Raw genomic sequence first — 21810 nt, 5'->3', positions numbered from 1 at the left:
CAAATTACCCATAAAACATGTGTCACAGGCTGAGAATATCAGTTTCGATTTTCGGGCATATGTGCCTACTCGGTTGACCTGACCTTGACCCTGACCTATGATTGACTGACCCCTACATGGAGCTGACACTCTTGTAGGCCTTATATGATGGATTGTGCACCGTTTTGACAGAGTTTATGACGAGAGGCGCCCATTGCGAAGTCCTGAAGTCCATGCTACTGAAAGCCCGATTTCAGGTGTTTGACCTGACCTTGACCCGACCTGTGACCTCAAAATTCAACTTTTAAGTACTCATCTGAAGCGTCTCGTCGCGCTCTTTCGTTTGCTGCCTCGTGCGTTTCGCTGCGCCTATTGGTTCTCGAGTTATCGGATGGGGGCGTTTAACGCCCCCCCCCCCCAGCAAACGGTGGTTGGCGAAATACCCCAGCAACTGCCGGGTTAAAGCCGTCTGTTGAGGCTGGTAAAACCGCAAATAACTTCAGCGGTGGGCTGTATGTAAATGATAGTGATAAAAGGTTTATAATTGACACAGAGCGGCTAAAGTATCACCCATAAACAGGAATGACCGGGAAAATATTTGTTATGATGAGCAAAATGTGAAACGGAACAAAAAGAAATGTATGACATAACATACCATGACATCATAACCAAACAGTTGGGAGTACCTAAATCTTACGACTTACTACAGTGAGGTCTTTACAAGAGATAAGAAGTATTCTTCTCTCGACCCCTATGCTCCTAGCTTAGCATTTACACGGTTTCGGCTCATCTGTCCACCTGCCGTCTTATGTTCAGTGTGCACACACAGGCACTTACATCCTATCCGCACATGATAAAGCCCTGGTTTACACGGCTCAGTACACAGCTTACCACTCACGCGATTGGAGTGTATCAGAGGGAGCTTATCACACTACGAGTACTTCCCGGCTTCTCACCGTGAGCACGCTGTGTTTTATCAATCAGCTCACAAGAGCTCGGTGCTCATCACGGTTATGTGCCGCGCGACTTGAGCTGATTGTTGGCATGGCAGTACTAACCGTGATGAATTAACCCTCGCCCGTAGCTATTAGTGTTTTGCCAGCGTCTAACGAAAAGGAGGGGGAGGGCCGTTTAACCACCCTGCCGCTTGGCTCCTGGTCAAGCCAGAGCTTCGTGAAAAAAAAAACGAGCGTGTTGCTCGTGATGAGAGGAAGCCCCAGGATAATCGGGACTAGCTAGAACGTCGTAAAGTGAAGCTGTTATGCTTATGAGTTTTTTTTTTTTGTTGATTTCGAATATCATGCCATGAGTTTTGATCAGAGATGATGTCTTTATGCATTTAGGCCCGATGGCGTCAGTTCAGGTCAGGTCGACCAGTAGGCGTCCTGCTGGCTATCCGTAGTGGGTGTCAGCCACCACTGACAGCTTCGTTACATGTTACGAAGGCACCAAAACTACCTCGTATTTGTTTCATTGGGTGCTAAATTCGACATAAGCTCCAAAAACTGCCGTAGAAACAGATAAAACTCGAAAAAGTGAGCAAAGGAAATCCGAGGTCAATGACCTTGGCCTGGCCTTGACGTGACGTTTACACCCACCAAATCCATGGGACCAACATCATTTCACATGTTTGAGCGTTTACAATCACACAAAAAACTGCAAACGCGCGGATAATGTGAGCCGACACACGCCGAATGGCGATTCCGGCCAAACATGGTCTCCAGAAACGGGTCACGGGTCAAAATTAATTTGGGTCAGTGTCATGAACTTTTCGGGGTAGGTATAAAATTGATCAACTCGAAGGTAATGAAATTTTCGTTGCAATCAGCTGCTTTTTGCGCGAGTTATTTGCGTAAAACCAAGGAGAGATCCGTTCGACCCTCCAGGTGCGAGGGTCGAAGATGAATAAAGACGAACCAACTAATCTCGCCTGATGCATTGGTCGTTCTTTTTCTGACCTAAGTGGCCCGACTGTCTAAAATAAGCGTGGTGGACTGACCGGTCGTGGATTGTCTGATCTGACTATGTATATGTGTAGGTCACCGTCTGATCTGGCCTGAGAGTACTGAACTCTGAGCACTGAACGGACCTGAGAGACCGGCCATCATCTAGTCTGACCTGAAAGGATGGTCGAACGCCACCTGATCTGACCTAACAGACTGACCAGTCTTCAATTAACCTGACCTGACAGGATGCTCACTGCTCGACAGTAGTCTGACCTGACCTGACCTGCCCTGCCCGCTTCTGTCCGCAGCCACCGAAAGGCTCTCTCACTGCCTCCTGGCGAGTCTGGAGGCTACGACTCCTGCACCATGTACGACGTCAACTTCACGGCCCTGTGGTACCAGGAAGGTGGCCAGTGGCCGGAGCGAGCCAACGCCTCGTGGCCAACAGCGCCCTGTCGGTACCGCTGGGAGTACGACACCACCTTCTACGACGAGACGCTCACAACCAAGGTGAGCGGTCATACAGGGCGCACCCATGAATCAGTCCGTCGGTGCCCAATCTGGATGGCTTTTTTGTTCGTTTATTTAACCCGCGCCCGGCTGGGGGTCCTGGATTTCCACGCCCTGCTGGGGGGGGGGGGGTGTTTGAACACCCCCCCTTGTAACTCGGCTCCTGGGCCACGTAGCGATACGCGGAAGGCGGCGTTCGAAAGAGCGTCAAAAATGATGACGAAATCACTTCGGTCAATTTTTTTGTCAGGTCAAAGGTCAGGTCACCAGAGGTCATTGAAGGCAAAATTTCGCCGATTTCCAGGTCGAATGTCGAAAATTTCCAAGAAGCCAACGCATAACTCGGGAACCAATAGAGCTACAGCGCCGCGGAAAAGCGCATTCGATAGCCCTTATAACGCCCTTTCTGAGTAATTCTCTCAGATTTGACCTAACGTCAACGGTTTTGCCTGCAGGGGGCAAAAACTGCAAAAATAGCCGATTTTTTCGGAAACAGTTTTTCTGCAATAACTTTTGACCCAAGCCTTGTACGAGCTTACTTTTACCGGCATCGTGTTCCTCTCGTCAAGACGCATCTAATGAACTATAACTTGACCTTGAAAGGTCAACTTGAAAATTTGACCTCAGGTCAAGGTCATGACCTGGCCGGAAAGGGTCATGTTGCATATCAGTCGATCCGTATCGTCGAGCTTAACACATCTAAGGCGTTTTCATCGCTCTAGCATGCCTCTATCAAAAGTTATTTGCGAAAAACCGTTAGATACCATTCGTGACCTAAGATGACCTCAGGGCATAAACAGGGGTCACGGACACCATTTTCATGTTCAGTGTGTCTTAACCACTTGTAATTCGGTGTTTGGGAGTGTTTATAATGTCTTTCGTCCAAAAGAGGCGCATTTCAATTTTCTTCCATTGACTTATAATGGGGAGGTCGCAAAATTGACCTGACCTTAGGTCATCGATATCAAAATTCTGAGATATACATTTTGTACATGCTATTGCTCTTAGCAATCGCTGAAAGTTTAAAAGCGATCGGTCACTCGGTGTAGCTATGGCAGACATTGAAACTTTTTATGAGGTGAGGTCACTTCAAGTGACCTGGTGACCTGACCTTGAATGACCTTGGTCTGAAATTTTCACAACATGTGTAGAATTGATGTATGACAAGGTGTACCAAAAACGGCGGCGCTCCGCGCCGCCGTTTTTGAGATATTTGCGAAAAACCACAAGGGGGGGTGTTCAAACACCCCCCAGCAGAGCGCGGGTTAATGGTTTGTTTATAAGTTTGCTTGATTGTTTTTATTTGCCATGGTTAGGCTATTCACCAGGAATCCGGATGCATAGCGGTTGTTAAGATACGTGTAATACCGTTCGTTGCAGCCCGTATTTCTTCAGACATGACGGTCGTCGTGCGGTAACACCCGTCCCTGGTGTTGGAGGAGAACCCCTCATATTTTATTTAGCGTTAAGTTCAGTCCTTTCCATTTGATTATCATTTTGAACTGCAACTGAACGTTTTGACTATGTAAGGGCTTACGATGTAAATAATAAACCAATTATAGCCTACAAATACTGTCGATCCATACGAATGGGTAGGTATGTACAGTCCACAGCAGAAGTAATGTGCGGTTTCAGTCATGGGTATGTTCTGCTTCTGAAGCTTAGGAACGATTAACCAGACTACAATGAAACTTTGAATGTAGCTTATATGTATCGTCACCCTTGCAGCTGCAACTTTAGCTATTGACATCTTCTTTTCGATCACTCCGCATTAAACAATCGCCAGTCAAAGCCAACCGTTGAGATTGGTAAAACCCTACATTACTTTAGCGGTGGGCTGTACCTATCGAAGCACTGCACGATCGTGCCTGGTACCGAGCCAAGTTAAAAGTCTGTTCTAGCCTTGACCTGTTTGGGTCAATGAAAATGGCATGTGACAAGATAGGAATATCGTCTTAAATACATAGGAGACGGTTGACATTCGCACACAACTGAAAATGTTATCTTTGAAGGACTAGCACTTTTATGGAGCAATAGATAGGATTCAGGTATGTGAGGCGCTTGCATGAACGGTCAATACTATTCGTCAGCGATCAAATTATTGTCAACAGCCACCGAAGTAATAGGTCCTTTATCCGTAGAATGCCAATCGACATGGGTGGAGAACCTGCCCCGGCCACCCCGGCCGTGGCCGGGGTAACTTTCAGCCTACCCCGGCGCGGCCGGGGTAACTTTGTCCACTTTTGTAAATCCTAAAAGCTATATCCATGCGAAAAACTGCCACCTATAAGTGTCTCTCATTATTCTTATCTACCTTGAAACGTTTTTTTTTTTAAATTTACTTTATTTTCATTTTGGAGCTTCTATGCTCTCAATTTTTTTTCATGGCGCAGCCCGACAAGTTTCATCTAACAAACCTAAATCATATTTAAGGGCCTATATCGTAAGATGGCACTGCAATATCATCACAAGAGAGGACGAGGGTAATATCAGTGAGATAGAAGGACGAGCTGTTGGGGGCTGGGGCTCAAGGCTCCTCCAACTTAACCCTCGCATGTGTGCGGCGTTTGCCAGCTTCTAATGTGTAGGGGGGGGGGGGTCGGTTGGACCCCCCCCCCTTGCCGTTTGGCCCCTGATCGAGCTAGAGCTTCGCGGAAAAAACGAGCGTGTTGCCCGTGACGGGAGGAAGCCGATGATTCCCAATTTTAAGGTCCTAGGTCATTGGGTGACCTTCCAGGTCAGGTCAATGACCCAAAGTCGGGAAAATCGGGACCTGTTAGAAAGTCGTAAAGTGTGGCTGCTAAGGGGTTTTTCGGGGTGCTGATCACGAATATCGTGTTAGTTTTGATCACAGATGATGTCTTAAAGCATTTAGACCAGGTCGGGTCAGGTCAGGTCAGGTCAACCAGTAGGCATCGTGACAGGTATTCGTAGTACGTGTCAACCGCCTCTGACAGCTTCGTAACATGTTACGAAGACACCAAAACTACTTCGTAAATGTTCAAATGGTTGCTTAATTCGAATTCAGCTCCAAAAACTAGCCTAGAAACATGTACAGCTCGAAAAAGTGAACCGAGGTCACCCGAGGTCACCAAAGGTCAATGACCTGACCTGACCTTCAGGTGACCTTGACACCCACCCTAATGCATGGAAGCAACATCAAATCACATGTTTGAACTTTTGAAACCACGAAAAGCTTGCAAACGCGCGGCTAATGCGGGCAGACATACGCCGAACCGCGATTCCGGCCAAACATGGTCTCGGAAAAGAGGTCACAGGTCAAAGGTCATTTGGGTCAGGGTCATGAAAATTTCAGGGTAGGTGTAAAATTGTTCAATGTGAGGGTACTCAAAGTTTCGTCGCGATCGGCCGCTTTTTACGCGAGTTATTCGCGAAAAACCATGGGGGGGGGGTCCATCCGACCCCTCCCCCCTACACATGCGAGGGTTAACCCGCGCCAGGATGGTGGCCCTATCGTAACACGTTGAGTCGAGCGGTCGGCGTTTCACGTTCCTTCTAACTCGGCTACTGGGCTACGAGGCGAAAAGCGGAACGACGTTTGAAAGAGGGACAAACGTGATCAGAGAAATCTGGTCAAGTTTTAGACAAGCTCAATCATAAAATCACCATAGATAATAAAAGCCAAATTTCTCTGATTTTAGCGTTCTCCAACGACTTTTCTCAAAGTTCATAACATAAGCCTGTCCCGTAGCTCAGTTGGTAGAGGCAACGGACTCCCGAGAGCCCGGGTTCGAGTCGCTCCGGCGCTCGATATTTGAGACTCCTGACGGTGATGGTCTGCGGTTGGTGGGAGCAGCCGCAGCCAGTTGAAGTCAGTTGAATGGGACAGGCCGTGTCCGGCTTTGAAGGGCACGTGTAACTTTGGCATATAAATTATCCCGTTACCCTGAATTGCGCGGTCGGACGGTAGGGTCCGGGGTCTACCTACGCAACAGGCTCTGCTTAGCGTGGGCCCCCGGCTCTGTCAATCGGTCCATTCAAAAATTCGAGCTAAATCACTGCAAATAAAACATTGGATAACTCGTAACGGCAGACATCCATTGTTCCATGCCATACAATAGGGGTTTGTTGATAACCGTTGACAAATATTTGTGCATCATCGTCTTTCTGACTTTCGGTCGCCGGCCGGGGTAACTTTTTCAAACATTCTCCACACATGCTTGGCGTCACTCGCACTGAAAGGTGATTGCCGCTCGCACGCAGCACATTTCTACATGCCTTGTACGGTCACAAAACGTTCAGCCGACAACCGATCACGTGTGTACCTTTCAAGGATTGAAGACATCTCCCTATCTGCTCCTTTTCGGGACTATTAATGTATCGTCTATTGGTGTTATTTGACGTCTAGCACGGGCCGGGATGTGATTTACAATTCAAAAGGCTTTATCAGTGAATGCCGCGGAGCCAACCAGCCTTTACGGCCTGCGCTATCACTTGTATCGGACTGAGGAAGCACGGCTGGTCTGGGCCGGCCGGCTGCAGCAATGAGCGCGGTATCCTTGTTTGAGCCAACCGGGGCATACGGACCGGAACAGCCCCCCCCCCCCATTCCCTCTTCTCCCTCCCTCACCGAACCTACATCGCAGTACCCGCGCCACGACGTAACTAGAGTAAAAGACGACACGAGGCACCCGTGGACACTCTGCTTTCTCTCGAACTTAAAAGGGACAAACAATGGTCTAAAGCGTGAAATGCCTTTTTACTCAGCACTGGTAGTCGCAAGGAAACATTTCGCCGTCCTTGGGCCCGATTTTCAACATTAGGTATGCCTTTTGTTAATGCGTGCGTTATTTTTTGTGCCGTTTCAGTTCGACTTTTATATTGTCAAAATGAACGTGTAGATACCGTGTAGTGCATAATTGCAGTCACCCCCTGCGCGTTATTTGTGTGCAGTTTTAGGTGCGCTGCGAATGTGTTAGAGGAAACGGGATTTTTTTTTTAGCTACGCTTGGTTTTAGTTGTTATGGGTTGTTCCAATTCGACCTGGCGTATCACAATCATGAGCGATTATGTAGGTATGGTGTTGTGTGTAGTTGAGGTCAACACCCTGGAACTTTTTTTGGACGCTATTCCAGTTTGATCTGGTTTGTGCGGACAAGTGGCAGCCCGGTTTCAGCATCACCTTGTTCTTCACGGGCAGTCTCTTCGGCAATGTACTGTTCGGCTGGATGGCAGACAAGTGAGTGCGAACAAATCATTACTGACTCGTCCTGCGTCCCGACTATTTGTAGACTAGCCTGCAACACAGCATACTGAATGACACAAAGCTTGTGAGCGCTTTTTGCCTTTCGCCGTTTACGTTTCCCATTTTATTTACAGCTTGTCAATGCATGCATTCCGTATTACATCAGCTAATGATGCTGTTTCGTTATTTCATTGTAGCCTGCCAAAGATAAGCCTACAGCCATCCCTGTAAGACGTCTGATGATCATATCACGGGTCAGGGGGTACAACCGATTCAGCTGTGCCAGCCAGGTGGCGTCAGACGGCCTTATAGGACGCCCGCTGCCGTCAGAGGAGCTGGGCTAGGCGCGCCGACACTGAGCAGCGTATTCCGCCCGTGTGCCGTCTGTGAATAATGACCCGCCACCGCGCGCCTAGCCCGTGTCACGAGCACCCGCCGCTGACCGGCAGGTGGGGCCGCCGGACCGGCACCCTGGTCATCATGCTGGTGGCCATCCCGCTGTCCATCCTGTGCAGCTTCTCGACCAACTTCACCATGTACATGGCCATCCGGACCGTGGTGGGGTTCACCTTCCCGGCGCTCTACCAGATTCCGTTCATTCTTGGTAAGTGAGACAGCATCGAGTGTGACGTAACTGTGATCATCACCCGTCTAATAGTAATAAGCCTGCCGCATTGTAAGCTAAGTTAACTCTTTTCGACAGTTGAGCACGATCTTCTGGTCTTTCATAAGCAGCCTTTTATCATAATTCAATTATTCAGCCATGTGATATCACAAACACATCGGCACTGTGTTATTGAACCTGACTATAGTACACTGGCAGTTATATATTGGCGGTACCTCCAACACCGAAATGTAGGTACTATTGTGATCGCTGGCTGCAGATTGCTGAGTAGGAACCTTCCTGAGGCGCATTTACGGCATCACTAACAGTAACACGCAGCCCACCTGACCGTCCCGCCCCGCCCGTCAGCGCTGGAGCTGATGGGACCCGCCTACCGTACGTTCGCCGGCATGGTGATCTGCGTGTTCTTCGCGTTCGCGCTGGCGCTGCTGGCGGGCATCGCCTACCTGTGCCGGCACTGGTTTGTGCTGTCACTGAGTCTGTCAGTGCCCTGGGTGCTGCTCGCGTCGTGAGTACCGAAACAGGGAGCCGTTCGACGCTGCTGAGTGTATAGGGGATGGTTGATCCGAGCCTAACCAGCAGATGCGAGGCACAGTTTAGCAAGGATGGTCTTAGTTTAAGTCCTAGACCAGACGATTTCCGTCCTAATGGGTGGTGTTTGACCTCTAACAATTGCATGATCGAAACAATAGTGCGGCCAGCCGGAGACCAATTTCGTTATATATTTAGATAGGGGAAGTTGGGGGAACGCCGAATACTTTTTTTCTGACGCCCGTAGCACGCAAGGTAGACAACATAAGCTATTCTTGTTGGCGTCATTCGAGAGGCCAGTCTTTTGCCTTTCAAACATACCAGGCGCATTTGATGAATTCGCATACCGTTAACCCGCGCCCCACTGGGGTCTGTGTATAACACGCCCTACTGGGGGGGGGGGGGGCTATTCATAGCCCCCCCCCCCTCCTAACTCCGAAACTACTGGGCCGATCGTCAAAATTCAAACGGCGTCTGATAGCCCCGGAAAAACTGTCGAGCGAAACCTAATTTCATTGACCTCGAGGTCACCGATGACGTCACAGGTCAGGTCAAAGTAAAAATTATTAGCACTTTGGCTTGTTCACATTTTGGGCTCTGGCCGCCGTCTTACAAGTCAGATCAGGCTCATTTTTGGATTCCACACTCGTGAACAGATGCTCTAGATACCTTGAGGGTACCAAACTTGTACTTTGATTTTCAGGTCAGGGTCAGGTCATCACAGGTCACGAAAATATTATATCATGCTTCGGTCACGTGACACATGTTTTATGGTCCATTTAGGCCATAGATTTCGAATTTGATGTCGTCTATGTCATTCGAGGTCATTTTGAGTCGAATTTAGCTTAGGTCAGGTCACTTTCAGGTCAAAAAAAAGGTCAAATTTTGAAGTTGAAATTTTTCAACAAAAAATGTGTCTATTGGATGCAGTTTGAGCTCAGGAACACGATGGTGCCATTCATATTGGTGTACGATGCCAAAGACGTACTGAAAAATTGATTTGAAAAAATAAGAATTGTGAATTTTTTGCAATAATGCGTATAACTTGGCCATTTTTGAAGATATTTAGCTAAAACTTGCTAGAGGTAGTCATAATCATGCGTTCTGTCACATATATTCCGGTTTTTTCGAAAAGTCAAAAACTTTTTGAAAAAAATATAAAAATACAAATTTTGAATATTATTATATAAAATTTTCGAAATTTTCAAAATTTTGAAAATCCGAGATAGCAGTTTGATAGCGCGGTCAATTCTGAGTTCTTTCATGCAAAGAAATTGGATCTAGCTTAAAAACTGAGCTCTTGGGAGCGATTGCCGTGGTTCAATGTTTTGCGTCGAAATCGGACGAACATGACGTCACTCTGACGTCATTTCCGGCCGACCTATGGTAGCTACGAAGTTCAAATTTTGACACAAGGTGTCAAATTGATGCAGCCGAAGATACTGAAAGTTTGGCGTCGATCCGTCAAGCGGTTTGGAAGTTATTGCAGAAAAACGGGAGGGGGGCTATAAATAGCCCCCCCCCAGTGGGGCGCGGGTTAAGCGCACAAACTAAAAATATCAAAGAAGTGACTTTTTCGGCGTTGCCCCGGACTGCGGGGAAAGCCGAAAATGGGAGAAATTATCTACGGGGAATGCCGACATTGATGTTTTGCCACTTTATCTCAAACTTTATCCAGAATTTATCAAACCTGACACGCGTTTTAAGAGCTTGAGGACGCTTGGTGCACACTGGAAGTTATAATTATGTGATATAATAAGAAAATGCCAGGTAAATAATTCCTTATAGGTAACAGGCCGTTCCGTCGGTTGAAAGTGTAATTTGTGTGACTAAAAATTCGCGTTGCTATTCTACAGCAGTAAAGTCCACGTAGCGTGCTTTAACGTGCGTAATTGCACGTTTTCGGCATTACCCCAGCCAGCCATGCTTTCATTTGCAGGCCCATAACTTTTCAACGTGCCGTATAAATTTCAAATAGGCAGCACACTTATGCAAAGACATGCTGAAGATTACTTGACCGAATTGGCCAGACAAACGGTAGCATAATGAGTAAGAAATGCAGCTTCAAAGGCGCATGTAGTACAAGGAACGCGTACCTTGAAAACGCTCTTGGCGCCCTCACAGCCGAAGTATTCCGAATGACGACTCGTAACAAACATGCGATAATTGTAGTCACTTAGGCTTCAGAGCATCACTGACAGGTGGCATCCATGTCTTACGGTTTTCGAAATATCTCGAATTTCGGCTTTGCCCCAACTCCGGCATTGCCCCAACTTCCCCTACTGGTAGCGAATAAGGAGGCATGGAAGTTTGTCCTTGTTATTTTTCTTTGAAAATGAGATAAAGTTGGTCTTGTAAGCAATAAAAAAAAATCATTCGCAAATTAACCTTTTTGACCTGTGAACCTACTTAGACTAGGTATCACATTAGAGTTCTTCCTGTTGCAGATATTACTGGATTATGCCCGAGTCTCCGCGATGGTTGATCCAGAACGCCCGATTAGAGGAGGCCGAACGAATAGTCCAGAAAATCGCCAAGGTCAACAAAAAGCCCATACCAACGAATTATCTGGAAGGCATAAAGGTGAGTGAATTCTCTCAATTCACTACGGTTTTTAGCGAAACCGATACGATGTGTGGTGTGGCAGATCTTTTATATACGCTGCCTGACGCCCTGTCTAGTGTCTATGACACTGAGGTGAACATTGGTCGAGTATCAGGCCGCCTACACATCAGGCATTACATCAGGCCGCCTAGTAAACTGGCCACTCTAGCTCAGGCTGCCAAGTTTACCACTGTTTATAGCCAAGTTGGCGAGTATCAGACGCTTCAATTTTTTTTTAATTTTTTTTTTTTTATAAATTTAGTCCGAACCTTTTGATGGGAAGGATTCACAAGGACAGAGCCACCGCTAAGCGGAGCTTGTTGCGATGACCCTGCCCTCTACCCTCCGATCGCGCAATTCCGATTCTATGGCAGAATTTAGAGTCCAAAGTTTAACGTGCGCACAAAGCCGCGCACGGCCGGTCCCCTCGCTGACTTCGCCTGGCTACGGCCTGCCACCAACCGCAACCATACCTGTCAGGAGGCCCATAAATGTCGAGCGCCCGTAGCGCTTCGAACCCGGACTGTCATAACCGGGAACGCGTGCTCTCACCACGCGGAGTCCAACGCTCTAACCAACTGAGCTACGGGACCGGCTATGGACCGGCTATGGACCGGCTATTCAATGTACCATGTTCCAGGAGCTGAACGAGCCGGATGTGCCCGCGGAGCCGGCGCCCGTCTCCATGCGCTGTCTGGTCTGCGGCTACCCCAACATCCGCAAAAAGTTCCTCATCATCACCTTCAGCTGGACGGCCAACGCCATCGTCTACAACGGGCTGAGCTACAACGCCACCGACCTGGGCGTCTCCGACTACCTGGCCTTCTTCATCAGCGCCATGGTGGAGGTGCCCAGCTACTTCATCGTCATGTACACGATGGAGCGGTGGGGTCGCAGGCTCAGTCTGTGTGCCACCATGCTGCTCGGCGGGCTGGCCTGTGTCAGCTGCATCTTCGTGCCGAAAGGTTAGCGGAGAGGGAACATGATTGTTGAGAGTGTGACAGGGATTTAATAAGCTGGAATGGTATGCAGACATTGGAGTGAATCTTGATGACACGATTCTGTCAATGCCACTTACATAGGCAATGGCGTATCGGTGACTGTATTCAGTAGTCAGCACTGTCTCATGGCACTGCATGTTGTGTCTGTGCTCAATATTAATGCTACTCTGTCTGACGGTCATGCGTCGTTTGACATCTGTGCCATTCCTCGGCTCTGTCGTTCAGTCGACAACCTCCATCTTCCTATTCCCTCCCTATCTCCTATTCTGACACCCGAGTTGTCATTTGTCGTAGGCATCCAGTTACTCTGTCTTACACTCCAATTCGTCACTTTGCAATCCATTTGCCAGTTCCTCTACACGTCACCGCTGTCTGTCGCTCCGCCGTCTTACGTTCCCAGTCCTTCCACAAAGTGCGCTTGTACCCATCAGCAGTCACTTTCCGTCCTCCAGTTCACATGTCTGACACCATGGTCTTCCGCTGTGCCTTCAGAGGCGGTCTGGTGGACGGTGACGCTGGCCATGATCGGCAAGTTCGGCATCGCCGGCAGCTTCGCCGTCATCTACGTGTTCAGCGGCGAGCTACTGCCGACCGTCATCCGCTCGCAGGCCATGGCCGTGGCCTCGTTCTTCGCCGGCATCGGCCTGCTCATCTTCCCACAGATCCTGGAGCTGGTTAGTGGCAGATGAAACGACATTGCTGTAGTAATATACACTTTAAATGTCCTAAAACAGCGAGCTTTGCTTCAGAAAATACTAGGGTAGGCTGAAGCTGCAGTTATTCTTACGAGCATCATATCGATCAGGTATCGAAGAACATTGTTTCAATTATATACTCTTATAAATATGTGGGAAAAAACTACTGAGCATTCGCATTCTAGCTTTGTATACCTGTGGGATGTGCCTGTCTCTGATGGTTATAGTCGTTATAGTCACTTCAGCTTCCTTGTGCTCAGGGCGTATTTTAAGGGATTTTCACTGGGTCGGCAATCACAATTAGGGGCGGCATTTTGCACTCATAGGGGCGGCACTTGGCATCTGAGGGGGCGGCATACCTACTGATATTTAATGACCAAAAAAGACTCGTTCGTCGGTTCTTTTATAACTCTTCCTAAGTAATGATTTCAGATTCAACCTAAGCTCAGCGGTATTACGTTTATTTTTCCGGGATATAGTATTTCTCTCATCATAATGCGATAAATGAACTATAATTTGACCTAACAAAAAGTAATTTTAAAATTTTACCCGAGGTAAACATGTTACATACCAGTCGATTCGTATCGTCAAGCTTAAAATATTCACGGCGTTTTATGGCTCTATCTCAGCGATGCCATTCCTTGGGATTTGTCCCAAGATCTTGGGATTTGAACATTAACATTGGGATCTTGTGATTTGCACTGCATATCTTGGGATCTGGCAGAAGCTGATTTCACTTTGTCTTCTCATGCTGTCGAATGTTTTTTCTCCTTGGTCGATAATAAATTTAGGATGGATTTGCCTCACGGAGGTTAATAGCATTCAAACATATTGAAGTAGGTAACGGACGAAGCTTGCGATGTTTCTTGCAGGCATTCTCTTCCCGAGATCGCAGGATTATTTTTGTACCATTACTTGTTATGGGTATAGTAGCAGCTTTCAGTCGCTGCTGTTCGCAACTGGCGCTCATTTGTTTAATTTCCAACTCTACCAATCAACGGGGATGGGTGGTTTGGCGGCATGATGTTGGGTGGCTATGAAAAGCTTTTACAAACATTATGTCCAAAAAATATTTCAGAAAGCGGCTCCCGCACAAAGCGCTTCATTTTACGGTTTTGCTCTATGGAGGCTTATCCTTTGACCGCGAACCAAAATAAGGGCAATTTTTTGACCTCGGAAAAGTGCCTGGTCACCTGACCTCTGGGCTCTGCTGGACCAAAAATAATCAAAGCGTAACCTTGCGAGTTGCGACCTTCACAACACTGCTGACGTCTTGTAGCTATATAGTCCAGGGGACGAGTTAGGTCCTCGTTTAGACCCCCTCGCCATCGTCGGCTTGAAAATCCATGGGCCCCAGCGGGCACTGGCTTACACGCAGATTCACAGCATAGGCTTTTCGATTTCGGGATTTACATAAGCTTTTAAGAGCTTGTTTTGGAGCCCCTATTTCAAAACTGTCAGTGGTGAAAGACACTTAAAAACAGCCTGACCTCACTTGACCCTAGCTTCTCCAAATGTGTCAGACAAATTTCGAAATAAATCCAAAATGCCACAGATTTCGTTTCCAAGAAGTTCTAACAGATTCGGACTTTGTGTTTTGGGTCTTTGACCCACCATTGACGGTCGACGAATGACCTGACCATAGAATCAGATACCACCGGCTTAATGTTGTCTAGGCCAGCATCTTCATTTTTCGTGAAGCTCTTATACTCGGTCAGGAATATCAGCTGTAGGAGTCCGATCGACCCCCTCCCCCTCCCCCCCCCGGCCTCTAGGTACAGCCCTCAGCAGACTGCGTGGTAGATATTCTTTTTCCGACAAAACTGATAATAATTCAAAAGTCATGTTATCAGTCGGCCGAAACTCACTGCAAATAGATGCGCCATGCTCCACTCCTTCGATAGGGCCTATCAATAAACAAAGCATGCGCCTTGTGTGGCAACAAAATGTAAAAGTTCGTTTGGGGGCAAATATAAACTTTTGGGTTTTGTTGCCAAACTGGATGGAAAATGCATACGATGATAATGCCAATTTAAGCTGCGGAGTCTCGCGCATCTTGCTGTTACGATTTCCGAGTGCCCGATAGCATAGCATTCGCGTTATTCTCGGTTTTGTCGAAAAAAGAATACCTACCACGCAGTCTGCAGAGGGCTGTACAATGTATGTACATTAGTTGCTGTAAAGACGCCAATAAGGACAAGGGTGGACCCGAAGAAGAGAAAGCTGAATAAAACACACTAATATGTCCAAAATAATCTATGGATTTACTTGTGGTACACCTAAGGATATGCGATGGGTAGTCTTGGGATTCGAGACGAGAATCTTGGGAAATTCTGGTCGAGATCTTGGGATGGAGCAAAAATGTGGATGGCATCACTGCTCTATCTAGAACAGTGGTCGGCAGGTCGCACGAGTGTGCCCACTTTATGGGCGCTGGACGGGGCCATTACCCCCACTTGTCATACCCCATTGCTTACACAGCAAGGGTCGCTGATATTCGGCCATATCCTTTGACGCCTCTATTTTTCTGCATATAGATAAAATGCAACACAATTAACTCTCTTTTTTATGGAGAGGGAGAGCGTGTGGAGTAAGGATTAACTCATACATTTTTTATTTATTAGTTACTCGCTGCAGCGTATTGCAACGATACGTTCATCCCTCCCCCCCCCCAGGTTAATGAATGTTATACCTACCTACTCAAACATTTTCGTGACCCCAGTGACATTGTCATTGAGTTTTTGAACTTTGAATGACCTTCACTCGGTAACTTTCTCTCCGGCTCGGCCGGCGGACAAAACGCAAGCGAAGACAATGCGGGGAGTCCGGTGCTCTACCAACTGAGCCACGGAACAGGCAAATGCTCACCATAGATATACCGACTGAACGATCCCTTTATAACTTCAGCGATTGATAAGACAAACAGTGTGTAACTGTATATATAACCCTCGCCGGCACAGGCCATTTTGAGTCCTTCGACGGCACAAGGTTGGTTGGTACGACCCCCCCTCGTTTGGCCCCTGATGGAGCTAGAGCTTCGCAGAAAAAAACGAGCGTGTTGCCCGTCACGAGAGGAAGCCAATGATACCCAATTTCAAGGTCCTAGGTCATCGGTTGACCTTCCAGGTCAGGTCAATGACCCAAAAATCGGGAATATCGGGACCTGTTTGAAAGTCGTAAATTGTGGCTGCTAAGGGGTTTTCCGTGGTGCTGATCACAAATATCGTGTTAGTTTTGATCACAGATGATGTCGTTAAGCGTTTAGACCAGGTCGGGTCAGGTCAGGTCAGGTCAGGTCAGGTCAGGTCAACCGGTAGGGGTCGTACCGGGTATTCGTAGTACCTGTCATCCGCCTCTGACAGCTTCGTAACATGTTACGAAGGCACCAAAACTACTTCGGAAATATTTAAATGGTTGCTAAATTCGAATTCAGCTCCAAAAACTAGCCTAGAAACATGTAAAACTCGAAAAAGTGAACCGAGGTCACCAAAGGTCAATGACCTGACCTGACCTTCAGGTGACCTTGACACCCACCCTAATGCATGGGAGCAACATCAAATCACATGTTTGAACGTTTGAAACCACGAAAAGCTTGCAAACGCGCGGTTAATGCGAGCCGACATACGCCGAATCTTGATTTCGGCCAAACATGGTCACGGAAAAGAGGTCACAGGTGAAAGGTCATTGAAGTCAGGGTCATCAATTTGCAGGGTAGGTGTAAAATTGATCAATTCGAGGGTACTGAAAGTTTCGTTGCGATCGGCCGCTTTTTACGCGAGTTATTCGCGATAAACCTTAGGGGGGTTGCATCAACCGGCGAGGGTTAAATGTAAGTCTCGAAATTGCGATGTCTCTGACCAAATGTAAGGACAATTTTGCGACCCTTCCATTAGGTAAAAGGAAATGGGAGAAAATCAGGGCATGTGCCTCTTTTTATAGGTAGACAAATGTCAAAATTAACGAATTTAAACATCAGAAAACAATTAAAAATGACACACTTAATCGGAAAATTGCCACCCACGACCCCTCGTTATGTCCTTGAGGTCATGTCAGGTCATGGTAGGCCTCCAGCAGTTTTTCCAATAACTTCTGATAGAGACATGCGACATGCCTGAGCGATGAAAACACCTTACATAGATGATTTCAGTTTGACGATACAAATCGACTGATATGCAACATGACCTTTACCAGCCAGGTCATGACCTGGACCTGAGCTCAAATTTCCCAAATGACGTTTGAATGTCAAATTATAGTTCATTCGACGCATCTCGACGAGAGGAGCACAGTACTGAAAAAAACAATGTCATAACTTTCGTGAGTCAATAATTATTACAGTAAAAGGTTCTTCATTAAAACAGCTCAGTAGAGGGGCGCAGGGGGTCCACTGTCCCCTCCAACCCTCCCCGGCCCGGCACGGGTTAAACAAGTTGTGCTCTGTAGGTTAAGCCGTTGATGTTAGGTCAAGTCTGAAGACTTCATAGGAACGTTGAAGAGCTATCGAATGCGCTTTTTCGCGGTGCTGTAGTTCTATTCTTCCCCGAGTTATGCGCCAGTTTGTCAATAAATGTTGAAACAGACAACATTTCACCCACATTTCACCTTTGATGACCTCTGGTCACCTGATATTTGACATTTGACTTGCCCTAACCAAAGCACGATTAACCAACTAACCCAAGCAGTTTTTGACACTCTTTCGAATACCGCTTACCGCGTGTCGCTACGTGGCCTAAGTAGCCAAGTTATAGGGGTCGGGAGGGGGGTTTAAACAAACTCAGCCCGGCGCCGGTTAAGGGAAGGCACTATCATTTTGGGGGCGCTGCAGATATGCTAAGGGACGACAGCATCATTTTGTTTTTTGAGGCGCGCCACCAATTTTTTTTTAGGGCCACCGACACTGTGAGGAGCGCAATTATGTCTTTGAGCGTTGCGGGGTGGCACCATTACATTGAAGGGCGCCATGTGAGCAGTGATGTGGGGCAAAATGACAATGAGGAGCGCCTCCGATACTTAAAAAGAAGAAAGAGACGCCAACATTACTCGGGGGGGGGGGGGGGCAACATCACTTTTATTTTGAGGACGCCACCCACATTGTAAGGGGCGGCACTGTAACTTTAAGGACCGCCATGGATACTTTAAGGGGCGGCTCCATCATATGGAGGGGTGCTACAGATCGTTAATGGGCGGCAATAGGTATGATATTTAGGGACTCCGATACTTCGAAGGGCGCCACCGTTTGTTTGAGGGTGACATCATCACTTTGAGGGCCACCACCGATACTGTTCGGGGCGCCACCGACACTATAAGGGGCGCCACCGACACTGCCAGGAGCACTTTGACCGGCGTTACTATCACATATGGGCGCCGTGAGCACATTGGGGGGGGGGGGGCGGCACCATGACGTGGAGGGGCGTTACGGAAGGTTTGAGGGGCGGCAACATGACATTGAGGAGCGCCTCCGACACTTCGAGGGACACCAGCATTTCTTTGAGAGGCGGCACCTTGACTTTTGAGGAGACACCACCGACACTGTAAGGGGCGGCACCATCACTTTGAGGGGCGCCACGGATGGTTTGAGAAGCGGCACCATTATGTATATGGAGGGGCGCTACAGAAAGTTAGAGGGCGGCAACATTGTATTGATGAGTTCCTCCAAAACTTTGAAGGGCGCCACTGACACTGTAAGGGGCGGCACCAGCACTTTTAGGGGCGGCAGCATCATTTTGAGGGGTGCCACCGACTCGTTGACAGGAGACACCATCACATTTAGGGGCGCCACTGGCACTTTGAGGGAGGCACCATCACATTGAGGGGCGCCACCGATACTGAAAGGGGCGGCATCATCTTCTTGAGGGGCGGCATTATCTGCTTGAGGGGCAGCTCCATCACAATGAGGGGCTATGTGGATACCTAGAGGGGCGGCACCATTATATTGGTGGGTTCCTCTGACACTTCGAAGGGCGTCACTGACACTATAAGGGGCGGCACTAACACTTTAAGGGGCGGCAGCATCATTTTGAGGGGCGCCACCAACTCGTTGGCGGGCAGCACCATCACATTCAGGGGCGGCATCATCTGCTTGAGGGCGGCTCCATCACAATGAGGGGCTATGTGGATATCTAGAGGGGCGGCACCATTATATTAGTGGGTTCCTCCGACACTTCGAAGGGCGTCACTGACACTATAAGGGGCGGCGCCAACACTTTAAGGGGCGGCAGCATCATTTTGAGGGGCGCCATCGACTCGTTGGCGGGCAGCACCATCACATTCAGGGGCGCCACCGGCCCTTTGAGGGCGGCACCATCACATTGAGGGGCGCCACCGATACTGAAAGGGGCGGCATCATCTTCTTGAGGGGCGGTATCATCACATTGAGGGGCTCCACAGATGCTTAGAAGGGCGGCACCATTACATTGAGTGGGACTACTAACAGATTTAGGGGCGGCACTGTCACATTGAGTTGTGGGATCATCACTTTCTATAGACGGCTGCTTCACTTTAAGAGGCGGCATTATCATTTCGGAGGGCAGCAGCCTCACTATGAATGACGGCACCTAGCCTGCATGTGCGTGCTGCATCCTAGAGGGGGCGGCAACTGGGTCGGCAAACGGCTGTCACTGGGTCGGCATTCTCCGTGACTGGGTCGGCAATTGCCGACCCAGTTAACATGTTAAAATACGCCCTGCTTGTGCTGTAAACGCTCGCTGCATCGATCAAGACGTCGTGACTGTTCCGGTCTACTGGTGCCATGAAGGCGCCGAAAGCTACTACTGTCCCTGTGTAGTGTGTCCTTGTATGTAGGCGAGGTCATCCGAGCTCTATGTAGTTATGTCTCTGTGTCGAGGCTGTCGGATTATATACTGCCGTTCCTTTGCCTTCCCGTTGTGCGCGAGGTCGCCTGACCACTGTCCATGCATACAAGTAACTGTTTTGCATTTCATCTGCGCCTATTTAGGCCTGTGTAGGCCTGATGCCGCCGTACCCGATACCTTGTCCCTGAGTCCGAGTGTAGCTACTAGCTACAATCTGGCTGAGTGAATTCCGTGTGTGCAGTCTGACTGTCTAAGTCTAGGACCTCAATCTTGGTGTAGTCTAGGTGCAGAGTCTCAGTCTGAGTGTCTGTCCCGCAGAAAGCGTACGGACGTCTTCTGCCGGTGATCATCATGGGCAGCGTCACGCTGCTGGGCGCGTTCGTGTCGTTCTTCCTGCCGGAGACGCTGCACCAGCACCTGCCGGAGACCATGGAGGAGGGCGAGAACTTCGGCAAGGGCGAGCCCAACATCCGGTGGCGGTGGTAAGAACGACACGTCACGCCATTTTACAGATTGGGTCCTCGCAACTGTACATAGCTAGTAAATATTAATGGTTTCGTTTACCTGCGATCAGGAACTTGATAGGACGGCGATGAAAAGGATGGCCTGTAATTATTCGTGTTGTTAGTGCATTAATTGTCCGTTTGGGTCGTTCGAGCAGTTCTGACACACCGTTTCTCCCGCCCGCACAGCTGGAAGAGGAGGCGGGCCGAGGCCGTCGACAGTACGGCTGCCGCTGCCGAGGAGACCCTCCCCATGACCAAGAGCCGGCCGTACAACGGGTTTCTGGAGGTGGCGCGGCGGCCGAACGGCGACCAGTCCGAGAGTAGTATGAGAGCACTGGTCTCCTAGCAGCCGTCGGCCGACACCGTCCGTTGTCGGGACAGGACACGTGCGGCCTGGGGGACTGAGCGGGGTAGATCGCCCGAGTTGTGGTCACAGTGTGTGCTGGTGTTATCACAAGAGACTACAGTGAGTGCCAGTGCGTCATGACAAGTAGGGGAAGAGTGGCAAGAGTGACTGTGGTCCAGTGACTAGTAGTAGTGTGGACGCTGCATTTGTATGTGGCCAGGTGTCCAAAAGGAGAGGATGTCAGCCCGCTCCCCACAGACTGTTTTGGCGCCGGCTGGGGTCAGGCTGGGCCAAATGTGGCGCTCCATCTACATGCAGGCAGCGTGCCAGTCTGCCTGCGCTGCCTGGGGTGATGTCGATCAGACGAGGACAGGGCGAGGCAGAGTGACCCCAGTTTAGAGTCGCAGCGGCGGCCCTTCGCTGAATATCGCCACTTCAACTTAGAGTGGTGGAGAGTCACCCACTGCAATGCTCTCCTTTGACGTACAACTGGAAAAGGAGGATACTCATGCAAACTTGGGTATGAAGTATGAACTCAACCCGGCGTGCTTGTAACCGCCGTAAGGACGTCATTCGACGTCCGAAGGCCACGGGGGCCCGAGCTGGTTCGAGAGAGGCGAATGACCGTTGCCGATCAGAGGCTGCGCTCATGTTAAGCTAATGTTTGTTGCCTGCGCAGCGGCGCGATGTGAGGTCCCCTCAGCCGTGGCGGGTCTAGAGTATGACATGTGAACAGTGTTTTTACCTCGGTACGAGAGTGTTGTGTAATTGACCGTTGTGTGTCAGCGTTGTGTGTAAACGGTTGTGTGCGCCCGTGCCATTGGACCGTCTGTTGTACCTGTAAGTGTAAGTCCGTTGTATGCCCTGTGTGACGAATTTTGCCCGATAGGGACCTCTGTGGTCGGGTGCTCCATAACAGTGCGGGCTCGAAAATACTGTCAACTCGGATTTTTGTGAAGTGTACATAAATGTTTGATCTTACTTTGCCTTTGCCAGTTGTCTGAACTAAATGTAAATCACAGTATTCATGTTTCGAGATGTCACAGACAGCG

At 48.8% G+C, this 21810-nt stretch overlaps 1 protein-coding gene across 1 annotated transcript in view; it reads left to right on the top strand.

The window, feature by feature from the left end:
- The window catches only part of LOC122368170 (carcinine transporter-like), a 38936-nt gene extending 17197 nt beyond the window's left edge, over positions 1 to 21739 (top strand). The window contains exons 3-11 of the mRNA XM_043341863.1: positions 2234 to 2435; positions 7532 to 7635; positions 8091 to 8245; positions 8615 to 8774; positions 11245 to 11380; positions 12042 to 12366; positions 12895 to 13076; positions 20225 to 20388; positions 20599 to 21739. Of these exons, the coding sequence (XP_043197798.1) occupies positions 2234 to 2435; positions 7532 to 7635; positions 8091 to 8245; positions 8615 to 8774; positions 11245 to 11380; positions 12042 to 12366; positions 12895 to 13076; positions 20225 to 20388; positions 20599 to 20758 (1588 nt within the window). The 3' untranslated portion in view covers positions 20759 to 21739. The remainder of the gene's footprint in view (positions 1 to 2233; positions 2436 to 7531; positions 7636 to 8090; positions 8246 to 8614; positions 8775 to 11244; positions 11381 to 12041; positions 12367 to 12894; positions 13077 to 20224; positions 20389 to 20598) is intronic.
- Positions 21740 to 21810: the final 71 nt, after the last annotated feature.

This window comes from Amphibalanus amphitrite, unplaced genomic scaffold (genome assembly GCF_019059575.1).
Source record: "Amphibalanus amphitrite isolate SeventyFive unplaced genomic scaffold, NRLGWU_Aamphi_draft 000929F_arrow, whole genome shotgun sequence".
Lineage (NCBI taxonomy): Eukaryota > Metazoa > Arthropoda > Thecostraca > Balanomorpha > Balanidae > Amphibalanus > Amphibalanus amphitrite.
Note: the sequence above shows the minus strand (reverse complement) of the source record. Positions and strands in the feature narration are given on the sequence as shown.